The 16,999-nt window shown below is 35.1% G+C and overlaps 1 protein-coding gene across 3 annotated transcripts in view; it reads right to left on the bottom strand.

Annotated features, from left to right (window-relative positions):
* Positions 1-833: 833 nt before the first annotated feature.
* The window catches only part of P2RY8 (P2Y receptor family member 8), a 71,227-nt gene continuing 55,061 nt past the window's right edge, over positions 834-16,999 (bottom strand). For all 3 annotated transcript variants that reach the window (XM_074300241.1, XM_074300242.1, XM_074300244.1), the window contains one exon: positions 834-5,876. In XM_074300241.1, the coding sequence (XP_074156342.1) occupies positions 4,736-5,812 (1,077 nt within the window). In that variant the 5' untranslated portion in view covers positions 5,813-5,876 and the 3' untranslated portion in view covers positions 834-4,735. The remainder of the gene's footprint in view (positions 5,877-16,999) is intronic.

The following is a 16,999-nucleotide window of genomic DNA, read 5'->3' as shown; positions in this document are numbered from 1 at the left end:
GAAGAATGTGGTGCTTGAAGTTAATGCAGACACAGAACAAAATTGAATGCCGGCCACCTGACTTAGTAAAATTCCAGGCCTAAAACACACATCTCTAGATTTCTCTCCCCCATCCCTCCCCCAGCCATACCCCTGAGCTATGTGCACCTATGCACAAAGTCAGAACCAGACCACTCCTCAACTCCACCTCCAAGGCATAAAATTAGCATATCAGAGACTTGAAGCACCTGTTTCTTTTACTTTTCCTAATAAATGTACCTTCAGGTTCCTGGCTCTTGGCTAACTTCTTTAGGAATTTAGCCTACTTTGATTGGCTTTTTAATTATAATAAATTTTGCCCCTTGACCTGGAGATGGATCTGAGACTACAAATTCTTTTGAGACACTTGTGACACCAGTCTGGAATTTCAACGTTTTTGGGATTCCCCTTGAAGCTCAACAAATATCATAGAACAATTTTTTTTTTATATTTTTATACACTATACACATCAAATAGATTTCTACAGCACTCCAATGATTCTTTAAAATTCTTTAATTATGAAAGTAACAATATACAAACACAAACATTCCAATATACAAAGTACAAATATATGATTACATTTAAAATCATAAACATGTTTTATATATTTATATAAATTTAAATCCAATAAGATAATAGCTATGGTGAGCTATGTTCTTCATTGTTAGAAGGAACATTGGAATTGATAAGATAGAAGATTCATTTGAGTATTAAGATATTTAAAAAGTTAGCCTACTGGTGCCCTCTTCTGAACAGTTTTTTTTTTTTAAATGGTGTTTTTTGTTTCTTGTTTGTCTTCATTACTATTCACTAACTCATTCTCTCCTTACCCAAATAAACTGATAAGCTAATAATAATGTGTCACCAACTAATTAATACTGAAGTACATGGGAGAAGGTCAAAAGTCTTTCTCTAGTTAGTATTTGTAGCCATAGTTAATGTCTGTAAAGTTGTAAATTTTCCATTGTCAGTGTTGCTGTTATTCTAAGATAAAATAGGAGAATATTTTGAGTATAGGATTAGTGCTTGCAAAATAAAGATGAATTCTAGAACATATATAGGACTTATGTTGTCTTTGGCAGTCTAGAAATTTAAGTCTGTAGCCTATGAATCTAACCATTCACTATCGAAATCTATATAGAGATAGATTCTGGTTCAACTGAGAAATACAAGCTTTCAGCATCCTCTATATTATTGAGTATGACTTGTCATAATACCATTACACAAATGACTATGTTTAGCTCTTTCATACAGACTGAGATTTTGAATACATAAAATATTACAAGGTGATAAAGAAAGGGTAGAATATTTTCCTTGGACATAGATTTCCATAATTTCAACCAAGGAATATATTGTATGGTTTTATTTTTCCCTCATTCAATAGTAATTTTTTTCAATTATGGGTAAAGATAGTTTTCAAAATCATAGAGCATTTTGTTGACACAATTTTTTAAAGTTCTAAATTTTAATGTTTAAACAAATATGAAGAAAAGAATGAAACAAGAGTTTGGGCTCTATAAGGGCAAAGACTGTTCAGTTTTTGTCACTATATCCCTAGTACTTAGTTAGTAAAAGTTTAATAGATCTCTGCTAAATGAAAGAATTGCCTTCAATTTATATAGAAAATCTTATTTAATAAAGCACTTTATTTCATTCAGTTCAGTCCTCACAGATCTTCTCATTTTATCCCATTTCTTTTTCTACAACATCAAAGGAAAACACTATAGTAAATTTTCACTTAATTCCCTACCAGTATGATATAGAATAAGTATTTTCTATATACATGGAATATATATATCTGCACACAGATCAACATAGATATTTATATATCTATACATGATATCTACATAGCTATATGTATAAAGTAGATAAATAGAAAAACAGATTTACATAGTAAGATATATATGTATCTAAAGATATAAATATATCCTTACTGACATAGATATCTGTATAGATATATGTGTCTATGTAGGCCTGTCTTTATCTATCCTTCATTGGGATGGTAGATATACAATACATTGTTGAAAGCAAAGTCCAGAGTCCATCTATATATCTCAACCATCCCTTGAATTATAAATGAACTCTGGACTCTTATTCAGTCAAATGATTTGACACAAAGCATAATTTCTTCAAGTGTCAATTCTGGCCAAACAATCAGGTCTTCCATAGCTGGCTAAACATGAGAGTTCATTTAGAAATGCCCAGTCTCTCTTCTCTTTACCCCTCTATGCCTATCTTGGTTCTAAATCTGTTTAAACTTATCTTTTAAACTTAACTATCCTACACTAGGCCTTCCAGCATGGACACCCAAAACAAACAGAATGAATGTCTGGTATAGACAATTACATAAGATCAACATTTGCATTTCAAATAAAGGAACAGGATGCAAAATAGAAAACCTTTTCTTCTGGCCCCAGAGCCACTCTATAGAGATCAGACTATAAAAAGATTTGTGCAATTATATTTTGTGTTGCAGAGCAGGTGGCGTCTATTTTACCCAATTTTTTTCTGGTTGGATAGGTATGCTTCCTCTTCTCCTCACCAGTCCCTCCTTCAAGCACACACACCTGGCATGCTTTTTGTTTGCACAGTCCACCTATTTTTCTTCTATTTTCCAGGTCATTTTTCTTCTGTGACTTGCAAACTAGGTGAAGACTTCTTTTGCTTAGAGATTTGGTAAAATTCTGTCCTGCTACACAAAACCATCAGTATATCCTCTTGGATACCAAAATATTACATTTTGCTCTCCTTTCATCCTCAAAGGTATAAACTGAGAATTGCGACATCAGGGACAAATTCATCTTGATATTGGTTGCCTTGTTGATCCTGAACAACACAGATATGTTAGGTCCTTAAGGCAATTCAACGAGATCAGTTCCAATGCAATAATGACAAAAGGAATCACAAGGACATTAGAGAGATGATGCAATTGGAAGATTATGGCTGTTTGTTGTTATTTGTCCTCTGTTCTTGAAGAAGACCATGACATCAGGGAGATGATGTCATGACATCCAAATGAATTAGATTTAAGTGAGGTTTTGCAAGCTGATTTGCCTCATTTTATCCTCCAGAATCATATGAGTCCAGTGGCCATATATAAATCAAGATGACTGGAGATGGCCTTGTGTGACTTCTCCAAAGTTATATAGTAAACCAGTGATATAATTGGGACTAGAATCCAGATTTTTCTCACTACCAGTCCAATGTCCCTTTCCCCCAAGTATTATAGCTCTGTTTCTCACTTTTTCCCCTTCTGCTGTAGAAAAATCCTTGGATTGGGGGAAAGTCTGTGAGTTTATTTACTATGAGATCTATAACAAATGAACTCAAAGATCTAATCCATCTCCCTCTCCACTATTTTTTTCTCTCTTTTTATGCCCTTTATTTTGTGTTACCATTTTAGAATATCTAGGTCTTATACCTATACCCTAACTTTAGGGCTTTGCAAACAGAGATGACCAGATTCCTTTTCCTCATTTACTCTTAGCTTATCATCCCCTCCTATCATCCCCTCCTTTTTTTCCCCTTCTCATTGCCCATTATCACCATATTCACTTTCAGTGGTTCATCTCTGCATATTATTTAGCTAAATGTTCAAGTTGAAGACTTAGGTGTAGAAAGACATGTGTCAGAAAACTTAAACCACATCAAAGACCCAGTAACACACACACACACACACACACACACACACACACACACACACACACACACACAAACAAAAAAACCTGATTTTACCTTCGGGAGTATGAGAGACTGAAAATTGTCAGATCTAGTGGCTGCTATAAGAGCAACTTTATTGCTGATCCAATGCAATAATATACCTGATGCCACATTGTATTCTTGAAGGTTCTACTTAGAGTGTAGTTTTTCTCTTGTTTTCTCATAGAAGATGTGTAATATGCAAAACAAGGAACTCTCAAACCACGTCCTCCCATGACCACTGAAATTAACCACAATACAGACAATCTGGCCACATGGTCAGCTTGTCTGTCAGCCATTGGTGAGCACCCAACATTGATTGCTCATGACTTGGAACAGAGGGCTGCTTGTGCCTAGCTACTGTCTTTGCCACTGAAAAAAAAATGCCTGGTTAGTCATTTTATCAGGAAACAGTTTCAAGTGACAGATGGCAAGGAAAAATACTGGCTATGTGAGCACAAAAAGTCATATAATCATGGCTTCAGAGACATATAAAGAGATTGGTGGTCACCTGGTTTAACTCTCTCATGCCTAAGAAAAGGGCAAGAGTGGAGGTTGTATCTGGCATGTCAAGGGCTATGAACATAATCCTATTGAAGGAGAATCTGTAGGTAAAATAGAAGTAGGAGAGTAGTTGAATGTGAATGTGTGAATGGCTGTTGGGAAGGAAGAATTTTTCCCTTCTTCTCCAGATTAAGAAATGTTCAATCTCTGACTTCCTATCCAGAAAACAAGACTGATTATTTCATACTGCTTTCTTTGCTTTTCCTCTTTTTCTATTCAAGAGTCCATCCTTTTGAAGCCCACAGGGTATTTTGTGCCTGGTGTAACAGGAAGTATTCCCACTTTAGCTCAAGTTTTAGTAACTTTCTCTAAAAAAGAGATCTACTGACTCTACTGCCAGCACAGGAAACATCAATCCATTTTCAGACCTGAAAAAGACGGGCTTTTTACCTTAATTTCTTCACACTCACCTCTTATGAGTATCAGCTTTGCCTTTTTGGCTCACATACCATCCTTAAAACAAACTTTCCTGCCTTTGCAAACAGGCCCGGCTGACTCCAGTTGACCCTTCCCCCTGTCCACTTGACATTGATCGGCCTGACAGTGTCCTGGCAGAGAATAAACTTTCCCTTCTGGTCTCTGAGCTATCACTGAAGAGTGTATTTTTACCTAGGAACTTCCTTAATTTCTGATGAAACTCTTTAGAGGCAAAGTAGTAAATGAAGGGATCCAAGCAGTTGTTGAGGCAGCTGAGACAGAGGGTAAGCTTATAAATGTGGTAGTAGCTCTTGTTGAAATATAGGCGGCTGACCATGTGCACTAAAAGAATGAAGTTATTAGGAGCAAAACAGGTGACAAAGGCGAGGAGGACAATACCAGCAAGACAGATGGATCGACTTTTCTGTCCATTTCCATACCTTCCAGAAGTCCGGATTAGCTTGAGGATGGTGGCAATATAGCAGGCTACAGTCACAATGAAAGGAATAAGGAAGAGAAAAATGAACAAGGTGAAGAGGAAAATGCCCCACATTGCAAGGCTAGGCAGCATATTCCACTTGAGGACGTCAAAACAGGTAATGATCTCCAGGGCTTTTACTTCATAAGTCAAGTCTGTGATAGCCAATGGAGACAGGGAAAGCAGTAAAAGAAGCCATATACCTACACAAGCTAAAACTGCATATCTCTTCCTTCTCCACCTGGTAGAGGTCAAGGGGTACACAACCCCCAGGAATCGCTCTACACTAATGCAGGTCATGGTCAGTATGGAGGAGTACATGTTGGTGTAGAAAACGACTGTCACCAGGTTACAGAGGAACTTTCCAAAGGGCCAGTTATTGCTGTTCAAGTGATAGAAGATCTGAAAAGGGAGAGCTACAGCTAACATGAGATCAGTGATGCAAAGGTTGATCATAAAAATGACAGAAGGTGATTTGGGTTTGGTGTGGCAACAGAGTACCCAGAGAGAAAAAAGATTCCCAGGGATGCTGATAAAGGCCACCAGTGAATATACGATTGGGAGGACCACAGCAATGGTTGGGTTCTCAAGCATCAAGATTGTTTCATTATCTGGTTGGGATATGTTGCTGATCATAATTCATAAGATTGTTGATCTCTCAATAGCAGAAGAATCATATCCCGAATGTTCAGTTGAAAGTCTGAAAACAAAAATAGAAATAATCAAAAACACATTGAAAGAATGCTGAATGAATTTGATCCTGATTTATTTTGATTTTTATTAGCATTTATGTAGCACCTTAAAGTTCACAGAGAACTTCCTGAGTATCATCTTACTTTAACCTCACAATAGCCCTCTGAAGTTGGTATTATTATTATCTTCATTTTACAGATAAAGAAACTGTGGCAGACAGAAACTAGATTTGAACTCAATCAAGTCTTTCTAATTCCAGTTCCAGATCTTTATCCATTTCCCCCTAGCTACATATTTGGGATTATCTTTGTTAATGCTTTCATGTGTATAAAATAAATTATATATGATTACAGAAAAAAATTTGAAATGTTAACAATTTTTTCAAAGTTCATGAATTGTACAAGATATATGTATCCTTATTGCAGAATAGATATGCCGATGTATTAATAAAGGGAATTTCTTATGCCAATGATATAATATTTTTTTAATTTTGTGGGAGGGGGGGATGGAAAGTAATCAACACCATTAGGCCTGCAACTGGCTTAAACTCTACAAAATTTGTTAAGTAGTGAGTGAAATACTCCCTTACTTTCCTCTACCTTCTTTCCTACTTGTAAATAATCCTTGTTGCCCAACCCACAACTTCTCAGGCTTCCACACTGCTGTAATTCACAAAGACTACTTTCCTTTATAGTATCCCATTGCTCATATATGATTCATGTTCCTAAGAAGCTTGCAATCTATTTAGAACTACATACATGAAAAGCTCAACTAGCAATATTAGACAAAATTCAAAAATAGAGAGAAATTTGAACTGGTACTTGCAGTAGGATTTAGTTAACATGAAGAAGAGATACAACATTCTAGATAGAAGAATGGAAAATTTATTGGGATTTTTTTTTTTTTTTTAGGTGAGACAAATGGGATTTGTCCAGGGTGGGCACTTAATTAGTAAGTGTGTCTAAAGCTAGATTTGAACTCCTAACTATAGGGCCCATGTTTTATCCACTGTGCCATCTAACTGCCATGGAATCTTTTAAAAGAGTATTTTTTTTCCCCCGATTACATGTCAAGACATTTTTAACATTCATTTCTTTAAAATTTCTTTTAGCTGAGGCTATTGGGGTTAAGTGATTCACCAAGGGTCACAGAGTTAGTAAGTGTCAAGTGTCTGAGCTCAGATTTGAACTCAGGTTCTCTTGACTTCAGGGCTGGTGCTCTATCCATTATACCAACTAGCTTCCCCCTTTAACATTCATTTTTACAAGATTTTGAGTTCTAAATTTTTCTTACTCCTCCTTTCTTCCCCTCCCATCTTCCTAAAATGATAGGCAGTTTGCTATAGATTATACGCTATCATATAAAATGTATTTCCATACTAGTCACAGTTGTGAAAGAAACAAATTAAAAATAATAAGGTAAGTGAAAAAAAAAAGTGTTTCAACCTGTATTCAGAGTCCTTCAGTTCTTGTCTGGATGTTTTCCTTCATACCTAAATTATTGTGTTGCTAAAAAGAGTTGAGTCATCCATAGTTAGTTGATCATCACACAATGTTGCTGTTGTATATACAATGTTTCTTGTTTCTGTTCATTTCACTTTGTATCAGTTGATACATGTCTTTCCAGATTTTCCTGAAATCTTCATTGTTTCTTGTTGCACAATAGTATTTTCATTTACTGCTATACCTCAACTTGTACAGTCATTCCCAATTGATGGGCAACCCCTAAATTTCTAGTTCTTGGCCATCACAAAAATGACTGGTATAAATACTTTTTTTGATCTCTTTTGTATACAGATCTAGTAGTGGTATTGCTGAATCAGAGATTATGTAGTTTGGTTGCCTTTTGAGTATAGTTCCAAATTGTACTCCAGAATAGTTTGGATCAGTTTACAACTCTACAAACAGTGCATTAGTGTCCTGATTTTCCCATATCCTCTCCTGCATTTATTTTTTTATCATATTGGACAATTTGAGAGGTGTGAAGTAGTACCTCAGAGTTGTTTTAATTTGCAACTCTCTAATCAAAACTGATTTAGAGCATTTTTTTTCATATAGATACATTTTCATATAGCCTTAGATAGCTTTGATTTCTTCATATGAATACTGCTTGTTCATATCTTTTGATTATCAATTGAGGAATGACTTGCAGTCTTATAAATTTAAATTTTTTTCTTTATATATTTGAGAAATGATGCCTTTATCAGAGATGCCTGCTGTAAAGACTATTTCCCAGCTTTTTGTTTTCCTTCTAATCTTTATTGTATTGGTTTTGTTTGTCCAAAACCATTTAAATTTAATATAATTAAAATTACCTATTTTCATTTTATAATGTTCTCTTTCTTTTTTAGTCATAAATTTGTAACTCATTTTAATTCATTAAGGACAGAAAATGGTAAAGCATGTCAAGGATACCATAGATTGGCCCATTTGGTTGGATCAAAAGTTTCATAGAGATGGGAAAATTACTCTTGAAAGGTCTATGTGAAGCCAAGAAATTCTTCCCAAAAGTTGAGTAATTTGTTCCACCTAGCCTATAAGAAAAAGTCAAAACATAGAAATCCACCATTCTATCCTTTCCTATGGGTCTTTCAGATTAGTTATAAAGGAGATTGAATGAATGTACGTAATTTCATTGTATCAGAATTACCCATAGAAAATATGAAATCTCAACAACTTATACATTATTCCCATTTCTTATTTGAAGCCTTTTCTATTACTCAGAGCTGCTAGTTCAATCCATCTCCATTCCAATTACTTAATGTTTGTTTCACATTTATTCTGAATATAATTCTATGTAGACAAACTGTCTCCTTCCCTTAGTAGAATTTCAATTCCTTGAGAGCAGATAATATTTAATTTTTGTCTTTGTCTCTCCAGTACCACGTACAGTGTCCAACACTACTTGTTCAGTTGTATCTAATTCTTCATGGCCTCATTTGAGGTTTCCTTGGCAAAGATACTACAATGGCTTGCCATTTCTTTCTCCAGTTCATTTTACAGATGAGAAAACTAAGGCAAATGGACTTAAGTGATTTGTCCAGGGCACACAGCTAGTAAGATGACATTTGAACTGGGGTCTTCCTAACTTCAGGCACAGTGCTTTATACATTGAGCCAGGTAATACTTAGGAGAAAATTAATAAATGTTTCTTGATTAATTGAAGTCATCAAAATACACTGCATTTAAAGTTAAAAACCAGAATGAGAAAATTTCTAGCAGTTAAGGCTTGATCTTGCTTGCCTAAAAGGAAGGAAGTTGCTTTGGGAAGCAATGATGACTATCAGAATACACAGATTTACTTAAGAAATTATCTTCTCTCACATATTAGATGTTACATAAGCTGATGCAAGGATACATATATGAACACAAACAAATGCAAAAATATGTGCATTGGGCAGATAAATCAGAACAGAAGAACAGAACCCAGAAATAATAGAATATTTAGGATGTTAGCTTCTATTCTAAAATTATAAAAAATTGTTTGGAGGATTAAATAAGATCACACATCTAGATACAAGAGGTCAATGTTCAGAAAATTACAATCTGAATGCTGGTTTTGCGCACAAACCATCTACAGAAATTACTTGTACTATAGATCATGGCAGGGGTGGTAAAGGGTTAACAACCTGCTCTATTGGGGGGGGGAAGCCCAGTATATATTGTCACACCTTTAAGTTTCATAATTACCATTTTCTTTATCATTAAGTCTGGACTTAATCAACAAAACAATAAATCAAGCCCTGGTATACAGTACTTACTGATTTCTAAGGTGTGAAAATTGTAGGACACCCCTGAGTAATAGGTTATAGTTAAAGGTGGAAGAGACATTAGAGACTAGACTTAGCCTCTTGTAAATGATTGAAACTCTGAGTAGGTGCACTGGAATCAGACTAATTACTCTATTAGCATATGCTTGGAAAAATGGCCCTTCCCACTATTCTGTGCTGGGTTGATTTTTGGGGGTATACAGCTAATTGTAGGAGGAATTAGGGGGTGGAGTAAAACAAGCCAGGGTCACTTTTTGCAATGGACAAAGAGAAGGGAGGTTGTGGAGAGCTTGTGTCCATTTCCTTTCACTTCTCCCCCTAAAGACAAAGAATAAAGACCAAGGACTTTTGCTTATCCTGACTTCAGCTGATTCTAAGGCATCCAGGGTGCTAACCTGGACATCACAGCCTCTCATTTACCAGATGAGTAAACTGAGGCACTGAGAAGCTAAATTCCTAACCCCAAATCACAGTTAAAAGGGACAGTTTTAATCTCAGCATATTTGAATTCCAAATACAAGATTACTTCCACCAAGATAGTAGTCCAGATACCTTTCACTATATATTTCTTATCCTCAAATACTAGTTCTGTGACAAGATTTTTTTTTTAATTTTTCCCTGCTTCAGTTTCATCATCCATAAAATGGAATAATAAAAACATTTAACAGGGTTGTTAAGAGACTCAAATGTACTAATCTATGTAAAGTGCTTTGCAGACCTTAATGTCCTAAATAAAAGACAGGGTGGCTTTTGTTTTTGTTTTTTGCTTCTATTTTTACTAATTTTCTCTTTTTCCATTCATGGCCCTGATTCTAAATCAGACCTCTCTCCATAGATGAACTCACATCCTGACCCAAATAAATACTTATTGATTTGACTGGACTTGGATCCTCTAAAATCTATCTAAAATTCAGTTATGGCTATTTCTCACATTAAGGATATTCAGAGACATTGTCCAATGTCCCTTTACTCTTCCCTACCCTCCCAACCTATTTATTTATCCAAGTGACATGTCATACAGAATCTTGGCTCTTAGGACTTGGAGTGAAAAGGAACTTCCAGCTTTCACTTTAAACCTTCTGACAACCTGGAACTTGTAAAGGAGCTCATTTCACTTTTATGTCATTGAGGTTGTTATGAAATTTTTTTCTTATATAAAATCTCTCTATTTTCCCCCCACTTTTATCCCACGATCACCCATTGTATCTAGTTCTGCCCTCTGAGACCAAACAGAGCATACCTAATGGTTCCTCAGCCTTCAAATAGTTTCATACAATATACAGTTAGAAAAGAATCTTACACAAACATTTTTTTTTAATTTACAGATAAGGAAACTGAGACCCAGAGAGGTTGAGTGAATCCCTTGAAGTCACAGAAGTCATTAGTGACTGAGTCAGAATTCAAATCTAATCTTCTGACTCCAAATTTAATATTTTTCCCCTACTATGTCCCTAAACCTTCAGACTAAACATCTCTATTTACTTCAACTGACTCCTTCATATCATAGTCTCCTCTGGTTAGTCTTTAGAAGGGAACAACAAAGTCCCCAAAAATCATCATATAGCTTTAAGGACTTTTATCCATAATTTCCATAGTTTAATGGTACCCTGAGAAGTCTGTAGATTGGTTGTATGAGTAAGAGGTACCTATTTCAATTTGAAAACCTCAATGACATATTTTCATCTCCCCACTCCTTAATTTTCTCAATTATTAAGATTTCCTAGGAGAAGAAAGTGTACCATAAATGATTTTCTCTTCCCTAGACTTGTCCCAACCATAAAAATCATCAAGTTACAATTGTTTAATTGGATTAACAAGTTCCTTTTGGTGGGGGGAAATGGGAACATCTACACCTTTGATTTCATTGGTGAGGAACTCTACAAGTTGAAAATTCCTTCCACTAATGCAGATCATAATTTCTCTGTAACATATATATATTTTAGGATTGGGTAGAACACTGAGAGATCCATGGTCACATGACTAGTATATATTAGAGTATATGTAAAACTTGAATCCAAGTATAATGATTCCAAAATCAGTTCTCTGTCCACTATGATCTATTATTTTTCATTTAGACTTGTATAAGTTATGTAAAGTAATTAGATTACACTTACAATTATTCATTTCTTTACCTACATTTTCCCTTTCTCAACCTATTTCTTTAGGTTTATTTCTTTAAGTTTAGCAACTATTTTTACCAAAATTTTCAGGACAGGTGGCATAATCAGTAAAGAAAGCATACTTCTAATGAGATACTGGGCATATCAAGTACTTCATATAGCATTGTTTATAGGATCAAAGAAACATAGATTTATCTATTTGTCCAAACATATTTCCACTTGTTCCCAGATATCATGCAATAATGTTATAAATTCTTTTAATTCTCTTGCTATTTTGATTATGTAATTCCTTTATTCAATAAATATTTATTAAGGAATAATGCACTGTGACAATGGAGATACAAAGAACAAAATCCCAGTCATCCCTATTTTCAAAATGCTTACATTCAGAAAATAAATATAAAGTAATTTCAATGCACTAACAACTTAGGATGGCTTTTTGTAAAATGAAGTGACATCTGAGCTGAGACTTTAAGGGAGCTAAGTATAAGAGACAGTTGAGATAAAAACATAAAAACAAGAGATGAGATGCCAAATAAAGGAAAAACAAGGCACTTTAAGGCTTTGGAGAATATCTCTGAATATTTTCCTCTTGATTAAATTACTTGAGACTCTTAGCTAGTCAGATAGCACTTTTTAGCTAAAAAGAAGTCAGGTCTTACCTTTTTATTCCAGCTTTTCTTTTGAACCAGTGGTATGTGTTAAAGACACCTCTCTGTTGTTTGGTTTAACAAGGCATGATTTTTCATGCAAGAATGCAAATGCAAAAGACAGTTCACAAATGTCCTGAACCAATGAGCAGAGAAAGAATGAATTTGTGGTTTGATGCCCTGAATTCATGTCTTCAGCAAATGAGTAAAAAGACAATTCTGTTTTGACAAGTTTTTTTTGTTTTTTTTTCTTCTTCTGATCAACATAAGATTGTCAGAGAGACCCTAAGAGAGGCAGATAAAATCATTAATTGCACCAGATTAGTATTCAGAACATAAAGAAAACTAAACTGGTTGATCCCTGGGATCTAGTATTTCATAGGGTGGAGTTTCCAAGTCCAATCTTTAGGACTTTGACAAATTTCACTCACAATATAGTTCAAAACTATGTGGCTAGAGAATCCACATGATGAGCATTGTTAGAGCATGGAAACATTTTTGATCCATTTTATTTTTTTCAGTTATGGAATTCCACCCCCACCCCCATCTTCTCCTAACCAGAAAAAAAGAAAAAGAAAAGTGACATTCTTGTAACAATTGCAGTGAAGCAAAACAAATACTATGGTAACATTTTGAATTGTATGACAATGTAACATTAGATAAATCATTTCCTTTTGATTCAAGACAATTCCAATAGACTTGGAATGGAAAATGCCATTGGATTATCTAGAAAAGGAATTATAAAGACTGAATTGTGGATTGAACCATAGCATTTTGTTTGTTTCTTTGTTTACTTTTTCTTTTTGGTAGTTTTTTCCCCTTCCAATTTTTCTTGTACAACATGACAAATATAGAAGTATATTTAAAAGAATTGTACATGCTTAATCTTTATCGGATTGCTGGTTTGGGGCGGGGAGAGAGGGAGAAAAAATTGTAACACAAAGTCTTTCAAAAATGATTGTTAAAACTATCTTTACATGTATTTGGAAAAATAAAATACCACTGAGAAAAGAAAACAAAATGAGGACATTGGCCTAAAAATAAATCATTATCTTTGAATATTTTGTAAGATATTCCTTTTGCAGTTAGTATAACTGGCCAATATTTTTCATAAATTCTACTTTCTGGTTTTGATCTTTCAACAAACTAATGTTGATTGACAGTAAGAAAGAGTTAGCTGCAGAGCCTTAAGAAAGGACACCTGGAGCTTTGTCCTGGGGCAGGAAATTTAGAGAGTAGCAGTTTTGCCATTGGGCTCAAAGTGAAAGTGGTGATAATCATCCCAGAAGATCTTTCCTCTCTTATTTATCCCTTCCCCAGTAGTGGCAGAAATGCCCTGGGCTATCTTTCCTTCCTCCTACCAACGGTATAAAAGGCTTTTTATTTCCTAGGAGAAGAAAATACATCCCAAATAAACCTCTCTTCCCTAGACTTTCACAAGCAAGCACAAACATTGTCAGACAAACCCAAAGACCCCAACTTTTGGGATAATCACTCACTGTTTGACAAAATTGCTGGGGAAATTGGAAACCAGTATAGCAGAAACTAGGCATTGAACAACATTTAACATTGTACACCAAGATAAGGTCAAAATGAGTTCATGACCTAGGCATAAAGAATGAGATTATAAATAAATTAGAACATAGGATAATTTACCTTTCAGACCTGTGGAAGAGGAATGAATTTATGACCAAAGAAGAACTAGAGATAATTATTGATCACAAAATAGAAAATTTTGATTATATCAAATTGAAAAGTTTTTACATAAACAAAACTAATGCAAACAAGATTAGAAAGGAAGCAATAAATGGGAAAACATTTTTACAGCCAAAGGCTCTAATAAAGGCCTCATTTTCAAAATATATAGAGAATTGACTAATTTATAAGAAATCAAGCCATTCTCCAATTGATAAATAGTCAAAGGATATGAACAGACAATTCTCAGAGAAGAAATTGAAACTATTTCTAGCCATATGAAAAGATGCTTCAAGGCATTATTAATCAGAGAAATGCAAATTGAACTGTGAGATACCACTACACACCTGTCAGATTGGCTAAAATGAAAGGGAAAGATAATGCGGAATGTTGGAGAGGATGTGGGAAAACTGGGATTTTGATACAATGTTGAAAGAACTGAACACATCCAATCATTCTGGAGAGCAATTTGGAACTATGCTCAAAAAGTTGTCAAACTGTGCATACCCTTTGAACCCAGCAGTGTTACTACTGGGCTTATATCCTAAAGAGATTTAAAAGAAGGAAAAGGGGCCTGTATGTGCAAGAATGTTTGTGGCAGCCCTCTTTGTAGTGGCCAGAAACTGGAAACTGAGTGGATGCCCATCAATTGGAGAATGGATGAATACATTGTGGTATATGAATGTTACGGAATATTATTGTTCTGTAAGAAATGACCAGCAGGATGATTTCAGAAAGGCCTGGAGTGACTTACATGAACTGATGCTGAGTGAAATGACCAGGAGATCATTATATACTTCAACAACAATACTATATGATGATCAATTCTGATGGACATGGCCATCTCCAACAATGAGATGAACCAAATCAGTTCCAATAGAGCAGTAATGAATTGAACCAGCTACACCCAGAGAAAGAACTCTGGAAGATATCTATGAACCTCTACATAGAATTCCCAATCCCTCTATTTTTGTCCGACTACATTTTTGATTTCCTTCACAGGCTAATTGTATACTATTTCAAAGTCCGATTCTTTTTGTACAGCAAAATAACTGTATGGACATGTATAGATATATTGTATTTAACTTATATTGCATATTTAACATGCACTGGTCAATCTGCCATCTGGGGAAGGGATGGGGGGAAGGAGGGGAAAAGTTGGAACAAAAGGTTTTGCAACTGTCAATGCTGAAAAATTACCCATGCATATATCTTGTAAATAAAAAAGTATTTTAAAAAACAAACAAGCAAACATTGTCAGATTACAATTGTTTAGTTGTATTAACAATTAAGTTCATTTTGGTGGAGGGGGAAGGGAAGAGAGTCTGGACCCTTAATTTCCTTGGGGAAGAACACTACAATTCTTTCCACCTATGCAGATCTGAGTCCTCTGCAACATACATTCTTAGAGGATTGGGTAGGACACTGAGAGGTTAAGCAATTTTCCCAGGGTCACAGGACAAGATTTGTCAAAGCATAATCTGAATCCAAGTTTTCCTGATTCCAAGACCTCTATGCTCTGTTACTTTTCATTTAGGTTTATTATAAATTATATAAAACAATTAGGTTACATTTATAATTACTCTTTTCCTTTCCCATGTTTGCTCTTTCTCACCCTGTTTCTTATAAATTTAGCAACTATTCCTCCCCAATTTTCCAGGACAGAGACCATATTCACTAAGGAAAATATATTTTTAATGAGACACTGGGCACAATCAGGTACTTCACACTTTATAGAAACATAGATTTAGAGCTGGAAGTGATTCTAATGGCCATGTAGTTCATCCTCCCCATTTTATAGAGGCAGAAACTAAATTCATTTTGAATCCAGGTCTTCTGAGTTTTAATCCAGTTTTTTTTTCTACTGATTCAAGAATGTTGTATGAATTTATGGATACAACCTTTAGAAACCTGCCACCCAGAACCTTTGGTTAACAATTTAAGCAGAAACAGAAGGCAAGTGTCTCTGAAAATGTATTGTAAAGGTTATTTGGTCCTCTTTCTGTTAGAATTCTTACACTGCAATTGATAGAGACAATAATTATCTTATTTAGCATGGTACTTAACAGTTCTCAGTTCCACAAGACTCACACCTATAAGGAAGAGCCCAATAAAGGACAAGCCCACTCTTGGAAGATGAGACAGATTCATACCAACTCCCACCTTTGTGCTGGCTAGAGACATTGGGAGGACTAGAGGCAGAAGGTGGCAGAGGCAAAGGACTAGCAGCAAGAGCTCTTGGAACCAAAGAGAGAGATAGGCCTCTAAGAAAACTAATCAGGACCAAAGAAGGAGACAATACTTGAAAAGAGAAAATAAAGGATCTGAACATTAACTCCTGGCTGCATTTGGGATGATTACACTGAGCTAAAACTAAGACTGCTCCAAGAAGCCCCCAAGAAACCTGCTCCCAGAGAATATAATATTTTAGAGAAGAACATTACATCTTTCCTTCTCTTTAGAAATATTAAGAAAGTAAAGTTAACCTAATTTAAAGCCTAATTTTAAAGAAGAAAGCATATCTCTTTAGCTATCCATTCCAAAACAATATCCAGATCTCATCTCTCTGATAAATTCAAGAAAGACTTTTCTCTCTAAATAAATAGGACAGGGATTAGACAAAAACAAAGGGCATTTAATTCTACCTACGAATAGCAGCCTTCATGCCCTGAAGGATTAGAGTAATCTCCAACTTTACCTAGAGTCCATGTTCTCCAATAGGTACATGGAAGAATTCAGGGGATTTGTGACTTTGGAGGAGAAAATTTTATTTTCACCTAACTGCAACTGAAAATTGGTATTTCCTCCAATAATGATATATTAAAAAAAAAAATTCCAAGGCATTCTTGAATTTATCAACTGGCCAAAGGAGTCCATGAAACATAACACACACACA

Source organism: Sminthopsis crassicaudata, chromosome 3 (genome assembly GCF_048593235.1).
Source record: "Sminthopsis crassicaudata isolate SCR6 chromosome 3, ASM4859323v1, whole genome shotgun sequence".
Classification (NCBI taxonomy): Eukaryota; Metazoa; Chordata; class Mammalia; order Dasyuromorphia; family Dasyuridae; genus Sminthopsis; species Sminthopsis crassicaudata.
This window is presented reverse-complemented; position numbering and strand designations above follow the sequence as displayed.